The sequence below is a fragment of the Gracilinanus agilis genome, chromosome 3, assembly GCF_016433145.1.
Source record: "Gracilinanus agilis isolate LMUSP501 chromosome 3, AgileGrace, whole genome shotgun sequence".
Lineage (NCBI taxonomy): Eukaryota > Metazoa > Chordata > Mammalia > Didelphimorphia > Didelphidae > Gracilinanus > Gracilinanus agilis.
In genome coordinates, this window is record NC_058132.1 from 331,291,577 (window position 1) to 331,317,806 (window position 26,230).

The 26,230-nt window shown below is 36.1% G+C and overlaps 1 protein-coding gene across 2 annotated transcripts in view; it reads right to left on the reverse strand.

Moving 5' to 3' along the window:
- PPP2R3A (protein phosphatase 2 regulatory subunit B''alpha) overlaps positions 1-26,230 on the reverse strand; it is a 142,625-nt gene that overhangs the window by 60,385 nt on the left and 56,010 nt on the right. For both annotated transcript variants that reach the window (XM_044669992.1, XM_044669994.1), the window contains exons 4-5: positions 5,022-5,124; positions 3,047-3,121 (exon numbers count right to left, since the gene is read on the reverse strand). In XM_044669992.1, coding sequence (XP_044525927.1) covers positions 3,047-3,121; positions 5,022-5,124 — 178 coding nt within the window. The remainder of the gene's footprint in view (positions 1-3,046; positions 3,122-5,021; positions 5,125-26,230) is intronic.

Here is a 26,230-nt window from a genome sequence, read left to right on the forward strand (position 1 = left end):
AGGAAAGCCAGTGGGATTTAAAAAATAGAATACAGTATGATTTTAACTATAAGTATTTTGCCCATCTAAGAACAATGTATCAAGTTTTCTTCATTTAAATTATTTATGGTGTTGCTTAATATTTTTGTGCATTTTGTTTTGTAGATTTCTTTTATGTTTTCTTGCCTAGTTCCCTAGGTATTAAACATTTTTTAAAAATAAGAATTGGGGACAGCTGGGTAGCTCAGTGGAGTGAGAGTCAGGCCTAGAGACAGGAGGTCCTAGGTTCAAACCCGGCCTCAGACACTTCCCAGCTGTGTGACCCTGGGCAAGTCACTTGACCCCCATTGCCCACCCTTACCACTCTTCCACCTATGAGACAATACACCGAAGCACAAGGGTTTAAAAAAAATAAGAATTACTGTGATTTTCCAAATTTATTCTGTATTTAGCTACTTTACTGTGTTGATTTTTGTGCTACCTATATTATGGATCTACTGGGGGGATTATATAACATGGCAACATTCTATACTTTTGTTTTATGTTTTTCTAAATGCCTGCAATTTCCATTTTTTTCTAATTGAACTAAATTAAGTGACTCCCCTTTGATTAATGAATAAAGGAAAAACTGTAAAATCTTTTACAATAGGAGTAAATAATGTGGGAAAAGATGACTAGAATATAATGAAATATTGCTTCTGGAAGATTTACCAACCACAGCTGCTAATTGATGATTGCTTCTCTTGGAAGCAGGTGAGAGGGGACTAGTGGCTTGAGGGATAGTAGGGAAACAGGCAGGCTTTTACAGATCCTTCCCAGTAGTTCTTGTGATCATGAAAGAAACTCTGGAAAACAGGTTTACAAAACTGTAGAAAACCAGGAATTATGACAAAAGGAATTGTTGCAGCAACTAACAGGTATATACTATATTTATCTTCTTACCTAAAAATCGCCATTTATACTTTCTGCAAATGCAAGCTGGCCTCCCTGCTGGAGGAAAAGGGTAAAGGGGCTTATTAGAAAAAAGTGGTTCTTAGAATGAAAAAAAATCTAGGAAGGTACCTAGAAATAAAAAAGACTATGTGAGGAGGAAGGAAACCAGTATCAGTAAGGTAGATAAGTACAAGTATTTGGCAGAGTAAAAGAGGAGAAAAAATGATATTTTTGTAGTTATATGTTACATATTTAACAGACCTCTGGAAAATAGATTTTAAAAGTTCAGAAAAAAGATATGTGGGACTCTTAAAAGGGGATAAAGGTCAAGAAGTTAAAAAAAACAACTTGAGTTATATAGTGTTGAATAATCTCAATGAGAAAGAAAAGGCGAAGCATCTAAATAAACAAATATGTTAATAAAGGAACTTCTATAAGGACAGTGGATTAGGTCCACTGTTTACTAGCCTAAGAAGGTCTAAGTAGGAAGGCAGAAAATTAAAGAGAAATTTCAGAGCTTTTAAAAAAATAGCTGAAGGGGTGCCATGAAGAAAAATGAATGACTGCTTTCTCTTGCTATGGGAGGGCAGAGCTACTTAGTGCTAATGGGTAGAAATCACAGGGAGATTTTGGCTCAATAAAAGAAATAACTTTCTAACATTTAGAATTGCTCCATAGTGGAATGGATTGTTTTGTTAAGAAGTAGTTCCTTATCTCTTAAAAATATTTTAGCAGAGGTTAGATGACTACTTTTCAGGGACATGATAAAAGGGGTTTCTTCTTCAGGTAGAATTTAATTCATTAGGGCATGCCTACTTTTTTTTTTTTTTTTGGGATAAAAAAAGAAGCATTCCTAGCTCAGATATGGCTTTCTGAGAAGTGGAAAAGAAGTATGCAAACAAAACAATCAAATTTCTCAAGCAAGATCTATTAAGAGAATGGATATTCCCTGAGAAAGAAGAAAAAACTAATTTATAACAATTCAGCCTAGAGATCCCAAATATGTCTATCTAATTAATGAGGGGGACAGGTGAACTTTTCAAGTTTAAGGAGATCAAGACTTCTTCCATCTAGGCAAATTTGGCCACCTATGGCTGTATGTAGTCTGCAAAACTGGACTAAAGCCATGTGCCTTCCTTAGCATTGTCTTCAGAGATCATCTATTTATCTCTGACCTTGATGCCTATTTGCCTTCATTTGGATTAAAATAACTGATGGAGCTATTTGTTTGTATGTTTTTTAAAATTATTTTTACTAAACTGAGAATGGGGATCATGTCTTACTTGTTTTTGTCAGTTTGTAGAAAATGCTCAATTCATTTAAAAAAATGAAAAGTTTAATACAAATGTGCTATGTGAAATACTGATTATACATTTCTGCATGATTGCCTTGGATGATGTTTGCCACAACTAAACTTTTCTGCTCTAACATTCAAAACTTAAATGAAGTACAGTCAACATTTATTAAGTACCTACCAGGTGAAAGGCATTGTGCTAATAAGCATTGGTGATTTACAGGTGAATAAGACATTATTATCCTTAAGATGCTAACTGGGGATGATAATACATGTACACAAGTGACTGTAATAATAATAGAATATAAATGTCTAGGAAACATACCCAGAAAATACCATGAAACATAATGAGGAAAGAGAGATCACTTCTTGCTGGGAGGCTTAGAAAAAGCTTCATGGAGAAGATTTTATTTGACTTGGACAGAACATTTTTTAGATGGGTTTGCTGAATAATCTCTTCTATCTTGTTGAACAAGGCCTAAGTTTAGTGAAGCATCAATATTTAGCGAACGGCATAAGAGCTACCTCATAATTTTGTCCATTTGTCTCTAAAACCCTGGTTAAGATTATTTGCTGGCAATTTTGGGTGAGTTTTATTTTTATTGGCAAAAGTTTTACACTTATTTATATACATGAGACATATTTTAAAGCACTGGGAACAAGGTAACATAAATAAAGGAAGTGATGAATTTAATCACATAGTGTACTTTCTTTTCACTTAAAACATTTGTTATCTTTGTTACCTTTCTCATAAGGATCAGTTGGATTACTGCTTAATAATAATGAAAATAAAAATACTGTGAAATTTCAATTATTTATAAATGTGAGAAGACAACCTACCGTAGTGATATAGCGGGAATGGAATTCTGGAGCATCCTTAAGGAAAGTGAGGCCAGGGTGTGTATCCACTACATCCTAGAAAGATCAAGCCAAACAAAACTTTTTAAAAAGTCACATTTTTTCAACATTTAATAATTAAGGTGCTAGTCGATTTTTGCTGATCAGTGGCATTTCCAAGATACAAATATGATTTTCATGTTTTATGGAGCAAAATATAGGTCATAGAATTATAGTTTATAGGAACATAATCCAAATTAGATTGAGAATAGACCTTAGAGGATATAAAAATCCAGCCCTTTCATTTCACATAGGATGAAACGGTCTTCAGAGATATTATTTGTTCAGAGTCATCTTTGTCTGAGGAAAAATTCAAAACCAGATTTTCCTGACTCTGGGTCCAGCATCCTTTCCATCTCACCACACTGCCTCTCTCATTTTACATCAGGGAAATTAATTCAACAAATCTTGGTAGAAAATATTAAAGATGAAATCAAGAATAATTTAATCATAATAATTTTTCCCTAGCCTTGGAGCTTCTAAGAAATCTTGAAATAATAATTAAACTATTTGACATTTGTATATGTCAAATTTTGTGAACTTAGCTAATGAGCAAAAAAAATATCCTTTTACTATTTTTCTTTTTTTCAAACAAGGGTTTTGTTTTTTGAATATATGACTGTGATCCTCACTGAAGACTGATAACACATCAAAACCTTGATAAACTGTGCTTGTATTTATTTTCTTATTACCACCATCTGCCTTACCTTTATATGCTACTTCTAATCTGTGATAAGAATAAGCCAAAAAATTAAGGAGGTAACAAAATGCATATAAAATAAGAATAAAGACCTATGAATGAATGAAGATGTATGTGTAACAGTTTATCTAGTAAAGTGAGACTAACTTCCTTTAGGGAGGCAAAAGTTGTTAAAGACTCTGGGAATTGTATTTCTGTCAAGCTGAAAAGAGAAAACTGTTATCATGGGATCAGGACTCTTGGAGGGTACAGCTTCTGTTAGAGCCGGAGTTTAAAGAACTCTCTGAAGAGGGACAGGAAGAGAGTTGGCATGAATGCACAGTAACAATAGTTGGACAACTCTTCTCTTATCTCTTTCCAGAAAGCTCTTAAATTCCAGCTCTACCAGAAGCTCTGCCCTCCAGTCCAGATTCCATGATAACAGTTCTCTTTTTTCAGCTTGATAGAAATACAACTCAAATTCCAGTCTTTAACTTGGAGGAAGTTAGTCTAGTTTGGCCCAAAGAGCTTTACATAGATGTACAAAGTAAATATGAAGAATTTTTTTTTTGGCAGGGGAGAACAGATACTGAGATTTAAGAAAAGACTCATATAGAAGGCAGGGTGAAGTTAAGCCTTGAAGGTGGTTAGATTTCTAAAAAGTGGAAATGAGAAAAGTACAGTAGGGGCCTAGGAGATAGCTGATGCAAAGATACACCAGCTAGAGAGGAAATGGTGTGTCTAGCAAACCATTCCAATATAAATGACACATTCAAAATATAAACGATAATCTTCTATTTGGGACTATCCATCACTGCTTCTCTTAGTTTTTACAAACATGATAGATGTGATTATTTTCAGGGCTGACTTTATAGTATGTACCATCTGGAGTAGAGGCATTTTAGAGAAACTGAAAAGTTATTAGTTGGGCAAAGGGAGTTTATAAGTAATCAATCTCTCCTTTATTTGCTTTTATACTTTTAATGCAATGTCCCTAGTCTCTGGTGGACTTAGAAACCAAAATACTAAGGTTATTAGAAATGTTAATGAGTTAAGTGTATGAATTTTGTGACAGTTATTTGGCTATTTTAAGTCCTTTTTGTTTATACCTGGTTGTTGGAAATGCTCCATATAATTGTAGGTGGTAAGGCAGAGATTTATTATTCATATATATGTTGTTATTTTTTAACCACCTTTCTATAGAAAAGAAAGCCATTTTCATAAGCAAGTAAAAAGTACCTGAAGTAAAGGAATAAAATCCTCTTGTTCTAGATAACTGCAGTTGGGCTTTGCTAGAAGATGGATAAACTTAGATGCATCATCATGGCAGTTATATAGCAACCTGTAAAAGAAAAAATGTAGTTTGTTTAATTTACTTGCTATTTGTGACCATTAAAATTAAGAGTACTGAAAATGAATAATTTTGGTTTAAACTTGAAGGCCATTCATAGCAAATACCAATCAATCAACAATTATAGTCCTACACTAAGTGCTGAGGATACAAATAAAGTTCATCTTAAGAAGCTTGCACTCTATTTGGGAAAAATAGCATGCATATATGTAGGTGAATACAAAATGGACAGAAAATTTGGGGAAGGAGAAGCTGGGAGGACAAAGAAAAGCCTCATATGGAAGGTGATGCTTGAGCTGGGCCTTGAAGGAAAGGAAATATTTTAAGAGGTGAGGAAAGGAGTGTATCTTAGGCAAGAAGGTTGTCCATTTAAAGCCCTGTAGATTAAGGTCAGGTTGTAAAGGGCTTTAAATGTCAAACAGGAATTTATTTGAATCGAACCAAGAGGAAACAGGGAACCACTTGAGTCTATTGACTAGGAAACTGACAGAGTCAAGCCTGTGCCTTAGGAAATCATTTTGGCAGCTGTATGAAGGATGGACTGGAGTCAGGAAAAACATGAGGCAGGGAGATCAGAAATGATAAAATTTGTCATCTATTTGGACATGTGGGTGGGGGAGAAGGAGTAGTCAAGGATGATACCACAGTTGCAAATCTGGCTGACTCAAAGGATGATGGTTCCCTCAACAGTAGTAAGAAAGTCCAAAAGTGGGGTGAAGTTTGGAGGGAAAAATGAGTTATGTTTTGTACATGTGTTTGACATGCCAATTGAAATGTCCAATAGACAGCTGATGATGTGATTTTGAATGTCAATGATAGCAGAGAGATCAAGAAGAAGGATTATTGAGAAATGGCTATCAGCTTTGGGAATTATAACATCACTGGTAACTTTGGAGAAGGATGCAATTTCAATTGAGATATGTAAACCAGATTATAAATTCTAATTTTCAGTAATAAAACACAAATAATTTTTATACTTGACTTATTTGATTCAACAAACATTAAACAGCTGCTAGATGTAAGGCCCTATGCTAATAAGAAAAATGTCAGTTTCTATCCTCAAAGAGCTTATAATCTAACAGAGAATACTGTAAGATTTAAACCAATTTCCAATAACTCCAAGTATTATATTTTATAAGATTTATTAACAATCACTTGAAATAGAAGAAATAAAAGGACAAAAGTAAAAGTCTGAGTAAAACAAGTTTTCCCAGCCAGGTTCATGGGAAAAGAGAGAATGGGGTGGAGCTACACACAAACTTTATCTCCAAAATGTAAGGACATAATGTGAGAACTAAAGTGAGATGCTGAGTCCTGGGGAGCAGATTCTATTTATACAATCCCCCCTGTGATTCCATCGTAAAATGAGCATGTAGAAATTTCTCAGATTTGCATGCCTCGCTTCCCCAATGAATCAGTTCACATAACCAACTTATATCTCTAAATATCTCTAACTAGAGGTACATATAATATTACAGTTTCTAAGGGGAAATTATAATAATTTGGGGATAAGAGAGACATAAAAGAGAAAAAGAACAAAACTAATGATTACTAGGTGCATTGACAAAAAGCCAATTAGGGGGTAGTCCCCTTTGGCATAAGAGTGTACATTCAAAATAAATGCTTTCAATCCCCCACAGTTCAATTTCACTACATCCCAAAGTTCATTCTGGATCTTTGGTGTCATGTGTGGTTTATGTAGGCATCTCCGTGTCTTCTCCAAACAGTTCGCTTTCTTGATTTGGGGAGGTAGCAAGGTTTTTATCTTAAAATTACTCACAAAAGAATTTAAACTTTATGTTATATATAAGATTAAAATTAATATCCAATGACTCTACCAAATTTTATAATATTTATTAATAATCACTTGAAGTAGAAGAAAAAAAGGACAAAAGTAAAAGCTTGAGTAAAACAAGTTTTCCCAGCCGTGTTCATGGTAAAAGAGAGCGGGGCAGAGCTACATACAAACTTTATCTCCAAAATGTCTAAGGATGTAACATGAGAACGAAAGTGGGATGCTGGGGTTTAGAGTCCTTGGGAGCAGATTCTAATTATACAATACATAATGTTAAGTATCGTGAGACAAAGTAGAAAGAATATCTATCATAGAAGCATAGCTTTGAAAGGGTGTAATATTAACATTCGGAGGGAAACCTTTTGGGGTTGATATTATACTAACAACGTAAGCAGACAAAATAGATGGACCAGAACTCTTATGAACATGTTCATATAACTTTAAAATTTGACTTCTTGAGTAAGATCTGCATCTATAGCCAGAGCTTCAGTGCCTACTAGAAATAAACATGCCCAGTAGAAAAAAGATAAAAAAGAACATTGGGTTTATACAAGAAACTGCAAATGTCTTGTTTTAGCAATTTAACAGACACAATTCCTGTTTAGGTTAGGCAGAAGTTTAATGATGATCTCTTATTTACATCTCCAGCACTAATTTCTCTTGTGAGCCAACCATGAATCAACACCCAAATTTTCTCTACTAAAGAACAATACCTTATTTCAGAGTAGATAAAGGTGGCTCTGGCTTTTCAAAATTAATGTCAATAAGGTGATAACTTTGGAAGGTTCTGCCAAGGTAGTAAGGCTTCAAGGGTGGGCCTTCTCAAGTCTTTAACTTCTTTGGCAATGTTGAAGTTATAGAAATTATCTTTACTGGCTCTGCTTACTTCATTCTGTGTCAGTTATTACAAGTCTTTCCAGGTTTCTCTCAGTACCTCCTTTTTGTTATTTCATACAGAGCAACAATATTATATTCATAGCTTATAATTTGTTTAGTCCTTCTCCTCATTGTTTCTAGATCTTTGCTATAACAAAAATATTGCTAAAATATTTTTTGTGCACTAGGCCATTTCCCTCTTTGTTTTATGGTATTACTGAATCAAAGTCTTATATTCACATTTTATTGAGCTTCAGGGTACAGTTAAAAATTATTTTCCAAGATAGTTGGGCCAAATCACACTTTAACTAATTGTACATTAGTGTGCTTGTTTCCCCATATTCCTTTTAACATCTGTCATTTTATTTAAAAAAATCATCCTTGTCAGTCTGGTAAATTTGAGATAGAACCTTAGCTTTACTTTAATTTTGATTTCTATTAGTATTTGTGGTTTGAAGCATATTTTCTCCATAGAGCTGTTGATACTTGGCATTTTAAAAAAATGGTGTTTATAATCTGTTTATTATCTATTGGGAATGGCTCTTGTTCTTATATGTTGGAATCAATTCCTTAAATATCTTATCAGCTCTTATGGATTTAATTATCATTTCTATGCTGATGATTCTGACATTTATCTACCCTTCCGGAAACTTTCTGCTGACCTCCAATCTTCAACTCCAAATGTCTCTCAGTCATCTTGAACTATATATCCTGTAGATATCTTAAATTCCATATATTGAATACAGAACTAATCCTCTTTCCCCAAAACCTTTCCTTCTTTCTCCTCCCACTTTCCCTATTACCATAGGGGGCAATACTATCCTTCCAATTCTTCAGGCTCACAACCCAGGAATCATCCTGGAGTCCTCATTATCTCTCATCCTCCATTATACAATCTCTTGCTGAGGTCTGCTGAGCTTGTGGTACTCACCCGGGCATATCACTTTGCTGACGGAAAAAAAAATGACACAATTCATATTGATTTGTGGTAGCTTTTGGATGCTTTGGCTAAAAAGAGGTTTCTTGAACTTGGCTGATAAGGTCATTGAAGATGTGGATTTCATTGAAGATCTCTTATCTGCCCTGAGGTTTCTTGATGCCCTGATCTCTGTTTATTGTCTTGCTCACACCAGTGGAATTGATGCTGTTTCAAAGAGGCAATAATTGTGTTGATGAAGCTACAAAACACACTACCTTTGAAGGACCTGCACATGTGTTTCATCTTTTGGTAATACTTTCTTATAACCTCTTTAAAACTACAAGGTGAAATTGGTGTTTCTGTGCCAAATAGGTAGACAGGGTCTGGGTGACTGTGGAAGACAAACTGATTTTCCTCTGCCCTGTCAGTTCATAAAGTAGGCTGTTTTGGTATGCAAGGAATATTTGACTGTTAAGAGGGTTTGGGTGGCACCAGGCAACACCCCTCTAACTGCTGCTGTTTATACCTCTTGATCCACTTGCCAAACATTTAATCAGCATGCCATCTATGCTATTGCCTACAGTTGTGATCCCCTAGCTTATATGCCTTTTGAGTATTAGAAGATTGGTTTCATTTGTATGATTAGGTCTGTCCATTATTAAAATCTGCCCTGTTATTGTTTATCAATTCACCTGATGTGTAGAGTCCTAGCTCTAGAGCCATGACTGGATTTGGGACTAAGATGGTTCTGAAAGAAACTGCTCTCTTCTTTGGTGCCCTAGCCTGTAATGATTCTGACAGAGGTGCCCACTTCACTGACTCTGTTGTGTCCCAGGTTTACTCATGCCTAGCGAGGTTCTCAAAACTTCACATACATTACCATCCTCCAGAACTCAGTCCAACTTGAGCACTTTATAAAAACATGCCTGGCAAACCGTGTGTCAAAACACATCTAAAGTGGCCTGATGACAAGGATGCCCATTATCACCTCTATTATTTAACATTGTACTAGAAACACTAGTAGTAATAGTAGCAATTAGAGAAGAAAAAGAAATTGAAGGTATTAAAATAGGCAACGAGGCAACTAAGCTATTACTCTTTGCAGATGATGGTCTACTTAAAAAATCCTAGAGAATCAACTAAAAAGCTAGGTGAAATAATCAACAACTTTAGCAAAGTTGCAGGATACAAAATAAATGCACATAATTCATCAGCATTTCTATATATTTCCAACACATCACAGCAGCCAGAATTAGAAGGAGAAATACCATTTAAAATCACCCTAGACAACATAAAATACTTATGAATCTATCTACCAAAACAAACACAGGAATTATACGAACACAACTACAAAACACTTTCCAAACAATTAAAAATAGATCTAAACAATTGGAAAAAACATTGATTGCTCATGGGTAGGATGAGCTAACATAATAAAAATGACCATTCTACCCAAATTTATTTAGCTACTTAGTGCCATACCTATCAAACTACCAAGAAACTTTTTTACTGAATTAGAAAAAAAAAACTATAACAAAGTTCATTTGGAAGAACAAAAGATCAAGAATATCAAGGGAAATAATGAAAAAAAAAACATGAAGGAAGGTGGCCAGCCAGTACCAGATATAAAGCAGTGGTCATCAAAACGATATGGTACTGGCTAAAAGACAGAAGGGAAGATCAGTGGAATAGACTTGGGGTAAGTGATGTCAGCAAGACTGTCTATGATAAACCCAAAGAGCCCAACTTTTGGGACAAAAATCCACTATTTGACAAAAACTGCTGGGAAAACTGGAAAACAATAATGGAGAGATTAGGTTTATATCAACATCTCATACCCTACACCGAGATAAATTCAGAATGGGTAAATGACTTAAATATAAAGAAGGAAACTATAAGTAAATTAGGCAAACACAGAATAGTACACTTGTCAGATCTCCGGGAAAGGAAACATTTTAAAATCAAGAAAGAGTTAGAAAAAATTACAAAATGTAAAATAAATAATTTTGATTATGTTAAATTAAAAAGTTTTTGTACAAACAAAAACAATGCAACCAAAAATCAGAAAGGAAACAACAAACTGGGAAAAAATCTTTATAACAAAAAACTCTGACAGGGGTCTAATTACTCAAACATACAAGGAGTTAAATCAATTGTACAAAAAATCAAGCCATTCCCCAATCGATAAATGGGCAAGGGACATGAATAGGCAATTTTCAGATGAAGAAATCAAAACTATCAATAAGCACATGGGAAAGTGTTCTAAATCTCTAACAATTAGAGAAATGCAAATCAAAACAACTCTGAGGTATCACCTCACACCTAGCAGATTGGCAAAATGACAGCAGGGGAGAGTAATAAATGTTGGAGGGGATGTGGCAAAATTGGGACATTAATGCATTGCTGGTGGAGTTGTGAACTGATCCAACCATTCTAGATGGCAATTTGGAACTATGCCCAAAGAGAGCTAAAAGATTGCCTACCCTTTGATCCAGCCATAGCATTGCTGGGTTTGTACCCCAAAGAGATCATGGGGAAAAAGATATGTACAAAAATATTTATAGGTGCGCTCTTTGTGGTGGCAAAAAACTGGTAAACGAGGGTATGCCCTTCAGTTGGGGAATGGCTGAACAAATTGTGGTATCTGTTGGTGATGGAATATTACTGTGCTTAAAGGAATAATAAATTGGAGGAATTCCATGTGAACTGGAATGACCTCCAGGAACTAATGCAGAGTGAAAGGAGCAGAACCAGGAGAACATTGTACACAGAGACTGATACACTTGCAAAATCAAATGTAATGGACTTCTGTATTAATAGCAATGCAATGACCCAGGACAATTCTGAGGGATTTATGGAAAAGAACGCTACCCACATTCAGAGGAAGAACTACAGGAATGGAAACACAGAAGAAAAACAACTGCTTGAACACATAGGTTGATGAGGACATGATCTGGGATGTAGACTCAAAACAACCACCTTAGTACAACTATCAATAAATAATATGTAAATAGGTCTTGACTGATGACACATTAAGATACTAGTGGAAATGTGCATCGGTTATGGGGTGGGGGAGGTGGAGGGGAGTGTAAGAACATGAATCATGAAACCATGGAAAATTTTTTTTAAAAATTAAAATAAAAAGTGGCCTGATGTTCTTCCTCTGGTTTTGTTTTATCTGCGCAGCAGACCAAGGGAAAATTACATATATCTCCTTTTCAAATGTTTTTCAGGACTACCCCAAACCAAGAATGAACTTTTCCCCTGTAACATTCATCTTTATTAGGAGTTACTACTATTGCTTCTTATACACAGGAACTACAAACTAGGTTGCAAGAGCTTCATGACATTTGAGTTGCAATGAATACTGGGCATTTGGGCTTTTTACTTCATGACTTTCACTCTGGATATAAGGTCTATGTCAAAAACTTCCAGTGGACTGGTAGATTTTAATCCACTTGGGAGGACCCTTTCCAAGTGCTATTGACAATTCTGATGGCGATAAAGATTGGAGAAAAGTTCTCTTGGATTCATTATTCCCACATGAAAATTGCCCCAAACTTGTTTCATGATGTTTTTGCTTTGTTTTCCTTAGGCCTGTTTGTCACTTTGTCACTCTTTCCTTCTCCTGTCCACTCCTCATAGGAGGATTGGAAAAAACAATGCTATCAACAATATCCATGGAAAATGAGACACATTTTCTACTACTTCAAACCAACTGGGTCCCATGGACATTTGTGTAAATGGAATTAGCTCAAGCCCATTCATAGTTAAAACTCTAGCCACCAGAGATAATGTCATCCCCAACTCCCTTAGTGGGGAGGGGAGATGAGTTACCCACACATGACAATAAGAAACAAATCAAGAACAAGGGACTGTCCTTTGGGCAGTCCAAAACAGTGTTGAGGCTGCCATTTGTCCACTTGAATTAGAGGTGGACCTCCAGGAAGTGATAAAAGCTGCTGTCTTTCAAATATGATGGTAAACTTCTTGTTGAGGCAGTTCATGCTTTGAACTTGGTGCTGAAGGATCTCTGCTGAGACCTCAGGCAGCTTCCCTTCTGAATTGTCATGTGGGTAAGTTAGGCTGACTTCCTTTCGCCTACCTTGGTGTTTCTAGAGTCTCTACCTCAAGGAGGCTTCTTTGCCTCTCTAATTGCTAAGGCCTTGTGTCTAGTAGCCTAGTTTAATTAATCTTTTAACTCTCACCTGCTCTGGACCTCTGCTGGTTCAGACCAGAGTTATTCTCTCTCTCTTTCCCTACCTTCAACCTTCCTAATTGTAAATAAACTTCCATAAAGCCATCCTGTCTTGGGTCTATTTTTAATTATGGAATCAATCTAAATCTGATTGATTCCTGGCGACCACACCTTAAACACACACACACACACACACACACACACACACACACACATAATTTCCCCTCTTACATATTGGATTTGTCATCACATCCACAAGAGAGACCCTGATCAATGGGAAGATTTTCCCATTATTGAAAAGGAATCCTTTCCCAGCTAGAAGATCATTATCACTCAGATTATGACTCCTACATTTAAAGGGTGCCTTTACATCTTTTGCTTTAGCAACTTTTAACCTTAATATCCCTGACAAAAGGATGCTGGAAAGCTCAAAGGCCATTTCCTTTACCATCTCCCCCACCTCCTGGAGAAAAACAAATCACTCTTAAATTCAATGGGTCTCTGGTATTATTAAAGTTAGGCCCATCTTGTTAAAGGTGTTTCTGAGTTTCTATTCTGTGTGAAAAAGGAAAAAAAGTTCTCAAGCACTATTCTAGATTTTGATAAGAGATAACTGCATCAATACTTTTCCTTTCCCTAATACTATTAAAGGAGATCCATTTATCTTATCTGTGCCAAAGCCATTCTCTAGAATGATACCTTATGGGTATGCCAACTCTGGGTCAGTTTTTTACTTGTAATGATAAAGCTTATTCCTCTCTACCCCAAATTGGTTTGGTATTTGTTGAATTGTTTATTTGGACTCACCAATTCAGCCTCTAATCATACCATAGGTCTAGTAGGAAAAAAATTATACCAGATATCTGAGTACATAGGGGCACAGGCATCAAAAACAACATGGAAACAGAAAAAGTGCCTTTGGTCCCTAATTCCATAGAGATTCCTACACTAGAACAAGCAGCTAGAAATCTCTCCCTTGAGACTGGCCCAGACCACAAGTGAATCCATCTTTTCCCTCTTCTTAGTTTACACCCAGTTGTAGGGAAATGACCTCTTAGCTGCTTTTGATAAATGGGTACTTATTGCCCTCTGTCTTTTTAGATATTAGCTGCATTAGGTGCTGTGTTGAGTCTGTTTCCAGATAGCTCCAGAAAGGCTCATATTAGTACATTCTACTGATCACACCTATGTTTAAAGCCTTTAGAACTAGCTAAAATATAGTGATCCTTGGGAGGCCATATCTCCCATGGATTGAAAAGGGAAATTGATAGAATCAAATCATTTCCATTTTGTATTATTGTTAACATTTTCTATAATGGCTGAAGTTAAATTTGTCCTTGTGCTAAGTTTCATTTTTTTCTGTAAATCACGCCATTTCAATGGAATCAGGAATTTTTGTATCACTGATTGGCTTGCAGGATACAGGTGGGTGCAAGTACTGGAAAAGAACTTAAATCTAAAAATAGAAAGGGTAAAAATAGTGTGCTTTATTATACAAACCCTTCTAATTTCTCTTTAGGTGAAGGTTTTAGGGAGTCTTCGGAGCCATTTTGCTTTGCAACTTTATGCCTAGATAATAAATTGTATTGCTCAGACTTTGTTTCCTCAGTTTACCTCATTTTGCTCACAATAATATTTAAAAAGTGTTTCCCCTTTGCTTATATTTATTCCCTCAATTTCCTTTTCTGGCCTTATTGACATAGACATAATTTTTTTAGAATTATATCCAATAATAATGGTGGCACTAGACATTCCTAATCTTATTAGAAAGACCTTATTATTTCCCCAAATACTTAAAAGTAGTTTAAAAAAATCAGTCATAAATGATTTGGAGTTCAAAGGAAACTTTAAGGTTATTGAGTTCAATTCAGTCATTTTATAGCAGAGGAAAATGAAGCTTAGAGAAGTTAAATGATTTGTCCAGGACTACACAGCCAAGGAGTTGAACCCAGGACTTCCTGATTCTATCCCTATATTCATTATGAGCAATAAATGTTTAGATAACCATTTGTCCCAAGAAATAGCATTTCTTGTTGCTATTAGGGATATAATGGAATCAACTTAGTTAAATCCTTTTTCTCAAGGAGAGCTTCTAAGCTTTCTTCCCTTCCATTTAGTCGAATTTGGTTGTCTTATGATTTTATCACAAGAATATAAACATTGATATGATTTACTTCTTCTAAGAGTATTATGAATTGAATCTTATCAATTGAATCATAGACTCACTGGACAAAAGACTACATATTTTGAATACCTACAGACAAACTATCTAAAATCTGGTTAGTAGTACTTTCTACTCCCTTTTCTGATCTTTCACTGCCATCTTACTATAGAAATAGGAAGAAGCTATTAAAAAAGTTTTTACTGCATCATGGGTTGCCATGCCCAACCTAGAAGGGAAGAACCTTAAGAACCTTTTTGTTCTAGGTATGCTGGTCCTCAGACATGAGACTCTATTTTGCTACCAGAACATTTAACATACACACACACACACACACACACACACACACACACACACACACACACACACACAGGAAAAACAACTCCCAAAACAATACAGCTCCTCCTCAATAAAACCCAAAACTTCTTGAAAGTAAAGACCAAAAGTTGAAATATGTCTACTATTCAAACTATGACATGTAGTTGTATGGATATTCCATTGAATCTATTACTATACAAATCATGAATAAACATTGAAGATGGTCAATGAGTTAGGCTCAGAACTCTACAGGAAGAAGAGATCGAATTGGACTACATCTGATAGATTGTGTAGTAATTTCAATAATTTCAAGTGTTGAAATAATTATCTGGGACAAGATGGATGCCACTTTGAATGACAGGACCAGCAGTTGAGAACCTCGGAATGTCCCCAGATGCCATGAGCCAAGGGCAAAAAGCAGTTGGCTCCAGCTCTATAAATACCCCCAAGTGACAAGACAAGCAGGCTCAGACTGGAGCAGGGACTTGGGAAGGTGGGAGGTGAAGGGTAGGCCTGAAACCTGTGACCCCTTATTCTACTGAGAGAGCTAGCAAACAATCAACATCACTGTTATTAGAGCTGAGGGAGTTTACTGATTCATCAATCAACATCATCAAATAGCCTTCCCTAACCTCTGGCTTGGCTATGGCCAAGTCAGGTCAGAGTTAGAGAGAGGGTGAGAACCTCCAGTTTCTACTAAACATAGCAATCTCCTGACCTTGATCAACAACCTAGACTATTAGCCTAAATTGTTAGCAATAGGGTTCCTAAATCCTCAATCCTATTCCCTTGCTTCCTAACCCCATTAACAGATTAAATACAATGTTTACCATCAAATACCTTTCCTGAGTGGTGATTATACTAAAGCCCTTGGGAAGGGGAGATCAATAGGCAGCCAGCGTTCCATTTCTCTTTCTGAGACTGGATCACTTACTCTAATTCTTGGTCTATTAGTATGGGTAATTTATATTTTTGTAAATATTCATGTTTAATTTAAATGATCAGATTTGGCAGCATAAAGGTTTTGAAAATTTCCTTTATTTCCTCTTCATTTATTGTAAACTTTCCTTTTTTATTTTTTATATTGGCCATTTGGGTTTCCTCTTTTAAAAATCAGATTGGCTAATGCTTCTTCATCTGTTTTACTGGTAAAAACCTCTCTTCTCTAGAGTAATTGCTATGAAGCCTTGTGTGATCCTGACTCTTTATTCTTGGTACCTGGCCTCTTTCTTTCTAGGTGTTTGTACTATTTTCATTAATTTGGAAACTCAGGATTTGGCTATAACATTTCTGGTTGTTTTCAGTTTGGGGGTTAGGGTTTTTTTCAGTATGTAATCTATGGATCCTTTATATTTTTACCTTGCCCTCTGGTTGTAATAGAACCAGACAGTTTTCTTTTGTGTCTTTTTTTGGGGGGGGGGGAGGTTTGTTTGGTCCTGGTTTTCAGAGGGGAGGGGGTGTAAGAAGGGAAGAAAAGAAATGGGTTGCAAATAGGCGAAAGAGAGAGAGAGATTTTGCAAAGAGAGAGGTTTGCTGGACCTGACTGCATGCTGTGGAACTGAAAAGGCTGTGCTCTGGAATACAGGGAAGGGGATAAAAGTGAACACAGGCGGTTACTGAGAGGCTCTTAGACTTCCTGTCCTCGGGATTGTCTGGAGCTGGAACTTCTTTGGTGATTTTGGTTTCCTATCCCCTGGAGTTGAATACCTTGATCCCTGCTGATTCTGACTGGAAGAAAACCCTTCATTGAACTGAAGTCATCAGTGTTCCTGCAAGCTGGAAGTACCTGTAAACTCAGAAGACCCGTGACTGGACAAGCCTGTACAAACTGCCGGTGCTGGGAAGGCCAGAAGTCAAGTTGGGCCTAATCCTACTAGGGTTGAACCCTAACATAAAGGGTTCACTCTGAAGCTACTCAAAAGACCTGTTTATCCTACAAAAGTAATCTGGGAGGATTAATTAGGGAGCTTGGAAGAAAACATAGAAATCTCCATGCAGAGATCTTAGAAGATTTAAATCAGACCCAAGTCATCATCGGGTTGAGGAGTTTATTTACAATCTGGTAGGTAAAAAGTAGGAATAAAGAGAGAGGGAGAGGCTAGTCCAGGCCAAAGGCCTGGATGGAGAGAGAAGAAGGTTATAAAGCTTAATAAATGAAGCTGTAAGCCACAAGGCACAACAGCCAGATAGGCAGAGTTTAGAATTGGCCCAGCTAGGCCAAGGAAGTCAGCCTAACTTACCCACGTGACAATATTGAGTGTAATCTGTCTGTGGGCTCAGGAGATGCTTCTGCTCCCAGTTCGAGAAGACAACTGCCCCCACAGGAAGTTCACTCACTTACTTAAAGAGAAAGTGTCTTTCATCACTTCCTGTGGTCCACCTCTAATTCAAATGGACAAATGGCAGTTTCTACATTGATTTGGACTGCCCAAAGGGCAGTCCCCTATTCTTGATTTGTTACTTATTGTCACGTGTGGGTAACTCGTCTCCCCTCCCCACTAAGGGAGGTTAGGATTATATCATTTCTATGCCTAGGATGGGTAGATTTTTGACTATTAATGGGCTCGAGCTAATTCTATTTACACAGTGGGACATTAGCTTAGAGTTAGGGAATCCTAATTCTTTAATCCTCTTCATTTTACCGTGTTTCCAAAAATAAATCCCTATCCTGTTTTTTAAAAAAATCTGTCTGGGAGTTTGAACTGTGCGCACTGATCACTGAGAGGAGGCTCATAGGACCTTTTGCTCTGAGGTACCGAAGGAACCAAGTAAACCTTTGTATCTCAATATTATCATCACAATCACATCAAGGATCCACATTATTTCATTGGTGAGTGTTAAATTATTTTTCCTTGACTTATTTTCCATATGAATTATTTTTGATATTAGATAATTCCTTGTTTTTCTTCTATTTAAAATTTTTTTTTATTTTATTCTAAAATTTCTTGTTATCTCCTGGAGTCATTGAGACCAATTTTTATCCTTGTATAAAGATCTCTAGTTCACTTCACTAGTAATATAGTAGTGTAGAGACACTTCCTATTAGTTACTTGGTATCTCTACTCCTGATTTTCTTACAATTTTGTAGCTATTACTCTCCACTTTTAAAGTTTGATAGCTACACAAACAAACAAATGGTTTTCTCTCTAATTTTCATTTCATTTTAAAGCTCTCAACCATATTTTTGAGAATCTAGACAAATATATTTTGGACACACTGATTTAATATATTCAATCCACTATTTTACCACAAAGCCCAGAAATCCAAATCTTGGTCTTATATAACATCTTCCTGAATTGCTCTTAGCTAAAAGGCTAAGAAGTTAATCAGGATCTCTGTAACTAGGTCCTTGCTTTCCAATCAACTATTCTCTATCAAAGTCTCTAGGCATTCTGATGGTGGCAATTATGAAAACACCACTTGTATCCCATTCATATCATTTTGTTTCTTGCTCAAGGCTTCATATTCCTTAGCAATGTACCTTCTTGCATTTCTCTCCACATGAATCATAAGTGGTTAGGTTTGACAAACTCTGAAGGCTCTCTGTTAGAGATTCAAATAAATGGCTCAGGAAGACATCGGACCTCAACTATTAATGTCGATTCTTCAATAGCTGCTTAGGAGTTCATCATAAAGTAGATAATTCACAAATTCTTATCAACTGATACCCTTAGCTAGGGAGTAACTAATGAGATTCTTTTGATCCTCTTAATGTAATCTGTGGATCCATATCACCATTCCTTGAAGTCCATGCAATTTCTTCTTGCAGAAACCAGGCCTTTCTACTATAGAAGAAATTTCATGAATCAATGAAAAAGCATTGATTATAAACACTTATTATGTACTAAGTACTATGCTAAGTGTTGGAGAGACAAATGTAAGAGTTAGAACTACAACCAACTCATAGTCTCCCTGCCTTAAGTCTTTCCTTGACTCTAATCTGTCTTACTCATTCCTGCCAAAGTAATTTTGTTTAATTGAAAGTCTAACCATTTGACTCCCTATTTAATCAGCTCTATTAGTACCCTATTGCCTTTAGGAAAAAATATAAATTCTTCTAGTTAGATTTTAAAGCTTTATATAACCTAGTCCCAATTTAACCTTTCAAGTCTAATTGGATACTTTTATGTAAAAGGGATAATTAAAAAAATCAAATAGAATTAAATGCATGAATCCTCAAAGAATAGTTTGTTTGGTAACTCAAGCCTGCTTAGTTGTTTATCCTTCAAAAATAACCATACTCCTCTTCCCATTAATGAACTCCAGCTATTTATTCAGAGTTATTTAAGAAGCTAATATGTATTACCACTAGAGGGCATTCAAATAATAATAGTAAGTAATAATAACATAAGTAATCATATTAACAATATCAATATCAAACAATAACTAGAGGCATTCAAATAATAATAAGTAATAATAACATAAGTAATCAGATCATATATGTAAACACATAAGTAATCAGATCATATCAACAAAGAGGCAACTTGTTTGTCAAAGTTTAAAAATATGTAGAAAAAATTTTTCTCCAGATTTTAAATTCAAAACTAACTAGGCAATAAGGGTTCCTTCTATCTAAATTTACAAACATTTCCCCATTTAATTAAATAAAAAGAGGACTTCAATTGTTAGGCTCCCAATTTTATAAATGAACTTTCTTTGCCCCTTTAAAATTTAAATAAGGTATTTCAACAAACCAATCATAGCACAGTATTTACTTCTCCAAAATTAAATAGTTACTGTATTGTAGTCTAACACAATTCTTGTTCCAACAAAGTACTCTCTATAGACAAAAGAATAGCCTTTGGCAAGCTAAAGTTAACCTGTTTGCTGAAGATTTATCAAGATTATTAGCCTTCCAATACTACAGTAAATACTTGCATTTCCCTCTCCATCACCATTACAGGATCATTTGTGAGTTTCTAATGCTTACTTAATTAAATCCAGTGATTACCTTTGCCTTGATTTTTCCTCATCTAATGACTCTTCACCTGGAAACTATAAAAGCATTTCAAATTTCAAGAGATTTGGGTAGCCAAAATTAAGGGGCTTGAAACCTGGTTGAAACTCACTTGACCTATATGTTGACACCCAGAGCTGTACTGAAAGAAGTATAGAGGAACAAGAATTTATCAACTATCAGAGTCACAGCAGGCATCAAGTATTGGGAATATACACTGGTTATAAAGTTAAGTCAATGAGTAGGTCTGGGCTGAACAAACCAAAATAACAAATTTAAAAACGAATAAGCACAAGCCCAAAGGCTTGAGATTAAGTCAGATTTTAGAAAGAATATCAAGAAGCAAACAAGGGAGTAAAATGCAAGGTAGGGATATTTTGGTATTGGGAGATGGGAGAAAGATATTCTTCTAAGTGCTACCATTTGTGTGGGAAATTCCTTTCATAGCAATTGATTAGAATTCTACTTGAAAACATAGGGATGCCAGGAAGTAGGTAAGTGGCTAATAGATAGAAAAGGCTGTTGGATTTAGAGACTAATCTTGGTGAGGAGAGAGTCTGTGTATGGCAGTAAAACCAGTGAGTGTATAAATAACTAGGGCAGGTGGGTGGTGCAGGGGATAGAGTGCTGGGCCTGGAATTAGGAACTTATCTTTTTGAGTTCAAATTTAGCCTCAGACATTTAGTTAGCTATATGACTCCAGGCAAGTCACTTACCTGTTTGCCTCAGTTTCCTCCTCTGTAAAATGAGCCAGAGAAAGAAATGGTAAACCACTCCAATATTCTTTGCCAAGAAACCCTTAAATGGAGTCACAAAGAACTGGGCTCTACTGAATAATAACATAGATTACTTGGTATAAGAAGATCTGAATATCAGGAGTGAGAGAGACCGGAAGCCTGGAGGCCTCTTTTCTCTGTATCATTATTTTGGTATATAGAGATATATTCATGGCTGATTTCCTCCATTATCTCCACAAAGGATTCAAAAGTGTGACAGTGAGTGATAAGGACATTTATTAGGTAAGATGCAATTGTTTACATCCATTGCTTACACTATGTGAGGTGAGCTTGCTTCTTGTCCCTCTTCCTAAAGGAAAGGCCTGGTGGAGTCAGAGAAAGATACTGGGTAACCTTTCACAGTGCTTTAGAAAAACATGATAGCTGAAATGAGTTACTTCATTTATTTATTTTATTTATTCATTTTTATTCTTCTTCTATCCTGGTAAGCACTAATCCAAGTTGAAATAGTAGGAACATTAGGAAGAAATGGTTACACTATCTTAGAATTTGTGACTGATATGGAGGGGAAAGCTGGACATTGTCTAATAAACACTTTAGGAGAATGGATTACACAGTTCAGAGAGAGGACAGGCAGGTTCACATAGCTTATTTTATAGGGGAACTCAGGATAAGAGAAATAGGATTCTTTCATGAATGAAATTCTAAGGACACAAATCATTTCTAAGAAGGAAAGATAGAGTGATCTAAAAGACCAATATGGATGCACAGGAAATAAATCAAATAACTTAGACTTTGAAAAAGAAATGTAAGCGTAGGGAAAGGAAAGGTAACAGGATGAATACAAAAGTGTGGTAGTGCTTTGTGGCAGTAATCCTACAAGTCATGAGAGACTGAGGATGATGATAAATGCTTAAGGCAACACAAAAGCGTGTTTTAAAAAGTTGTATTTAGGATGAGTATCATATATATAATGACAAGCACTACCAGAATATGTAATATAGATAATGCAAGTTCTACAACTGGGTAAAAATATTCAGCTGTACAAGTACAGGATGCAGAGAGTATGATTAGAAAACAGTTCATGTGAAACTAACATGGAGTTTTAATTGTAATATTAAGTTCAATATATATCAGTGGTGTGACAAAGTAAGTGAAGAAGAAGAAACGCACAACTAATTTAATCTTAACTTGCACTGGAGCCAGCTAGATACCTTAGTGGGCAGAGCACTGGGATTGGAATCAGAAAGACTCAAGTTCAAATTGCCCTCAGGCTGTGTGTCCCTAAGTCACTTAACCCCTGGCTACTTCAGGTTCCTCAACTGTAAAATTTGGATACTAACAGCACTCACCCTTTTAGGATCATTGTGAAAATTAAATGAGATATTATTTGTAAATTGATTAACATAGTACCAGGCAGATTCTTAATAAATGCTTGTTTCTTTTCTCTCTTCCTAGATTAATAATAGAATCATATCATCCAGAAATAAAGGGAGTGATAGTCTTATTGCACCCTCTGTCTAAAGAATTTTGTTAAATTCTACCAAACCCATTTTAGGGCAGAAACTGGTTAACATGAATGTAGCCTGAGAATGATGCCCAGGATGGTAAGAAGCTTTGAACCCACACCATATCAGAACAGGATGAAAAGCAGGAGATGTTTATCCTAGAGAAGAGAAGCCATAAGGGGGTGATATGATAGCAGTCTTTGAGCATTCAAAAGGCTGTAGTATGAAAGAGGGATTAGAGCTCTTTGGTTTGACTCCTGAGTGCAGAAATGGAACAAAAGACTAAAGTTGCAAAGAGGCATATTTAAGTTTGATGTACAGGAAACACTTTCAAATAGAGTCCTATAAAAATAAGATAGGTTGCTTTAGAAAGTAATAGTGTTTTTCTTTCTCATCACACTGCTTTCAAACAGAAGTTGTAAAGGGGATTTTTTTCTTTTTCTAATATTGGATTTTTAAAAAGTACATGTTGCAAATGAATGAACTATAGGTCCCCTTTCAACTTTATGAGTCTGTGATTTTTTTACAATTTATAAATTTCTTAGCAGGCTGAACAGTTGGGCCTGTTGGACAATTCACAGTTGAATAAACAACTGATCTTTATGAGAAACCTGATACTAGTTACATTTTGTTATCATTTACTTTTAAGCCTGTTTTTTTTCAGGAACAAGATATAAAACCTACAAAAAAAATTGACAATTGCCATTTATTCTCTCCTAATTACTAGGAATGCAGGTTAGTATTTTTCAAAATATAATCCATAGACCAATTTCACAAGAATAATTCTTCCATGTTATTTTAGACTGTAATGAATGATTATTAATAAGTATTAATGTTAAAAAATAATACATATTTAACGGTTTCATAAGTACTTTTATATGGATTATTTTATTTTACTTTTATTTAGTTCAAGTTGAACTATCTCACATCTGAGCTGTTTTCCAATTCTAAGATTTAGTAATTCTACGATAGTTCCAGTATCAGTAAAGGTCTTATTTGGGGGTTGTACTTCTAACTATTTACAGATCTTTGTTTATCATGCCATAAAAACCTGGAAGCTCATTGTACCTCTAGATTACTTCTCACTTTGGAAGTACTCTCTGACCCTGCGGCTTTTCTCTCTGATTGGCTGTTTTTTTTTCCCCAAGATTCTACCCACAACCCTTTTTACCAAGTAGCCTGTTGAGGACTACTTTTGTAACATACCACAGCCAGGTTTCCAAAGGGTAGCTTACTATTAATCTCCTTAGGGTTTTAGGTATAACTCTGAGGGCCACAAGCCCCAACCAGTCTAATTCCCACTGGCTGCCAGATATAATTGGTTTTTAGAAAGAATATTTGCTAAGCAGATTATAACAAGGACAACTGTTACATAAACAATAACCCCAAACTAGGGGCACACCTTCCTCTGGTATACAGAAGTCACTGGCAGAGAGGGTTCAAAGTTATGGTAAAATGGTAGTAAAGCATAGGGATAAACAACCAGTATACCAAAAGGGTTCCTGGCTATTAGGTCTTTTTCTCTTTGTGGAATCCTCACTTCATACTTCCCCCTTTAGGTGTATTTGAGGGTTGGTATATTTTTAGTCTTGAAACTGTCTTTCTTTTATTTACTTGGTTGGTCCTAGATATGTCTCTCAGTTCCTGCTGTCATCCACTGCTTTTTTGGAGACAGTACTATGGGCTCAGGAGGACAATGCTAACAGCTATTAGACATTGCTACAAAGAGGATTTCTGGATCTTCAAACATTTAAAAAAGTTCACAAAGTTATAATCTGGTCAAGTTCACCTCTAATTCTTAGTTGCCTTTTTTTGGTCTGTCTGGTAATATGGTAAGGAGAGAAGACTCAGAGGTTTCTTCTTCCCTCAAGAGCAATTGTTTCTCTGAAGGCTGGAATTCCCAGCTCCTAAATATGGTTACTTCCTTTCAGTCAAATGGTGTGTTAGTTAAAATCACCTGGGGTTCTATTTGGAAGGATTGAACCTCAATATAGTGTTTGACAAACTTCTGTGGACCTGTGGGGGTCCTTAAAACTACATTTCCTGTGGTCCAACGGGTTTCATGGGTTTCCTGTTTTGGATGAAGTATTAAAGGTGAGGGACTATTTTAAGTAGGGGGTAGTGACTTGGAACTTCCTCTTTAGTTACCTGAGCTCGAGGAGAGAGGAAGGTAAATGGCTGAGGTGAGGTTGGAATAGGTTTTTCTTACAGGCTCGTGGTCAGTTTATCTCTATCAGCATGGCTTTTATTAAAATACTATTCTCCCTTTTGATCTCGGCCCTCATCATTTTTAATCATAACAGTTTGGCGAACCAGAAGGTTGAAATTCGAACTCTCAATCTTCCAGATAGCCTAACAATAGCCATGCTTTCTTTTTGGTCTGGCTCAGCTCTTTTGAGCATTTTTTTTAAAAAAGGAAAGTGGCTTTCCTTGCCATGCTTTTGCTGAAAGCAACAGCATGTTTTTGCCTCAGGCGGGACTCAGCCAGCCAGTCCAGCCCAAACCACCTTGGGAGGTAAGGCCAGCCGATTCTGGCTTTTGGCTTTAAACTAAAAATGCTGGAGCCCAGCTAGTGTGTCTCTGCCGCTGATCTCCTGACTCCTGACCTGATCTCCATTCCTACCGTGTCGCAAGCCTGCAAGCGTCCCAGACCACTTCTCTGATCCTGTCGCTGGTGCTGCTAGACCTGCTAGTCCCAGAACCCCAAGCCCCAACAGTGATGACCCCCGACTGCTGCTTTTGCTGAGATCTTCGGAGACTTCCGCCACTGCTCCTTAGGATTTGGTATTGTCCCCTCTACCTCTTCTCTTGGTTTGGTAATGGCCTGCATTCTAGCCCTCCACGTGTTTCTCTAAAGACGTAATTTAGGCAACCCCCACCCCCCACAGGCTCTACACGTGGGTATTTTCTACAAAACTGACATAAGCCTTTCTCTAAACCTGAGCCCACGTGGACCTAGCATTTACCCTTAATCAGGCCACATGGCCTATTCACCCCCATACCTGCTCAGAACTGAGAGCAAAGACTGATTATAAAAAAACTCCTTAAACTCAGCAGAACTCAATCAAAAGAACCTTAAATTGAACAAGGGGTGAACTTTTAAACCTCGGAACTGAATGAGTTTTATTTCTGTTTTAGAGAGACTGTATCTTACTGTATTTTGCTAATTAGTTTTGTAAATTAATCTTGCTTATTTCATTGATTTTCCTGTTGCACTGAATCATTTTAAGTTAATGTAGTTTGTGGCTGCTAGATTAATTCTGTTTATGATTTTATTGTAACTCCCAAATAATGAGAAAAATCTATTAGAACTGGTAGAGGTTTTGACCAGCTTGTTATCTGATACTCATTATATTTCCTAATTTATTTCAGGTTTCATTTTTACTGTAATCAACAACAATGCTATGTTCTTGTACCATTTGAAAGTTACACATTTTAAGTTATAAATCGCCTTAATTTTGTTCAACTTTGGAGAGTTTGGTGCCTGCCTTGAGATTTAAATTGTAATTTTATGAGAGGTCTTTTAAAAATTTACTTTAGATGCTTAGTACCCTTCTGTATAAATGATAAGGTTTTTATGTATTTATTTTAAAGAATTGTTGTCTTAAAGGATAAGCTTTATATATTT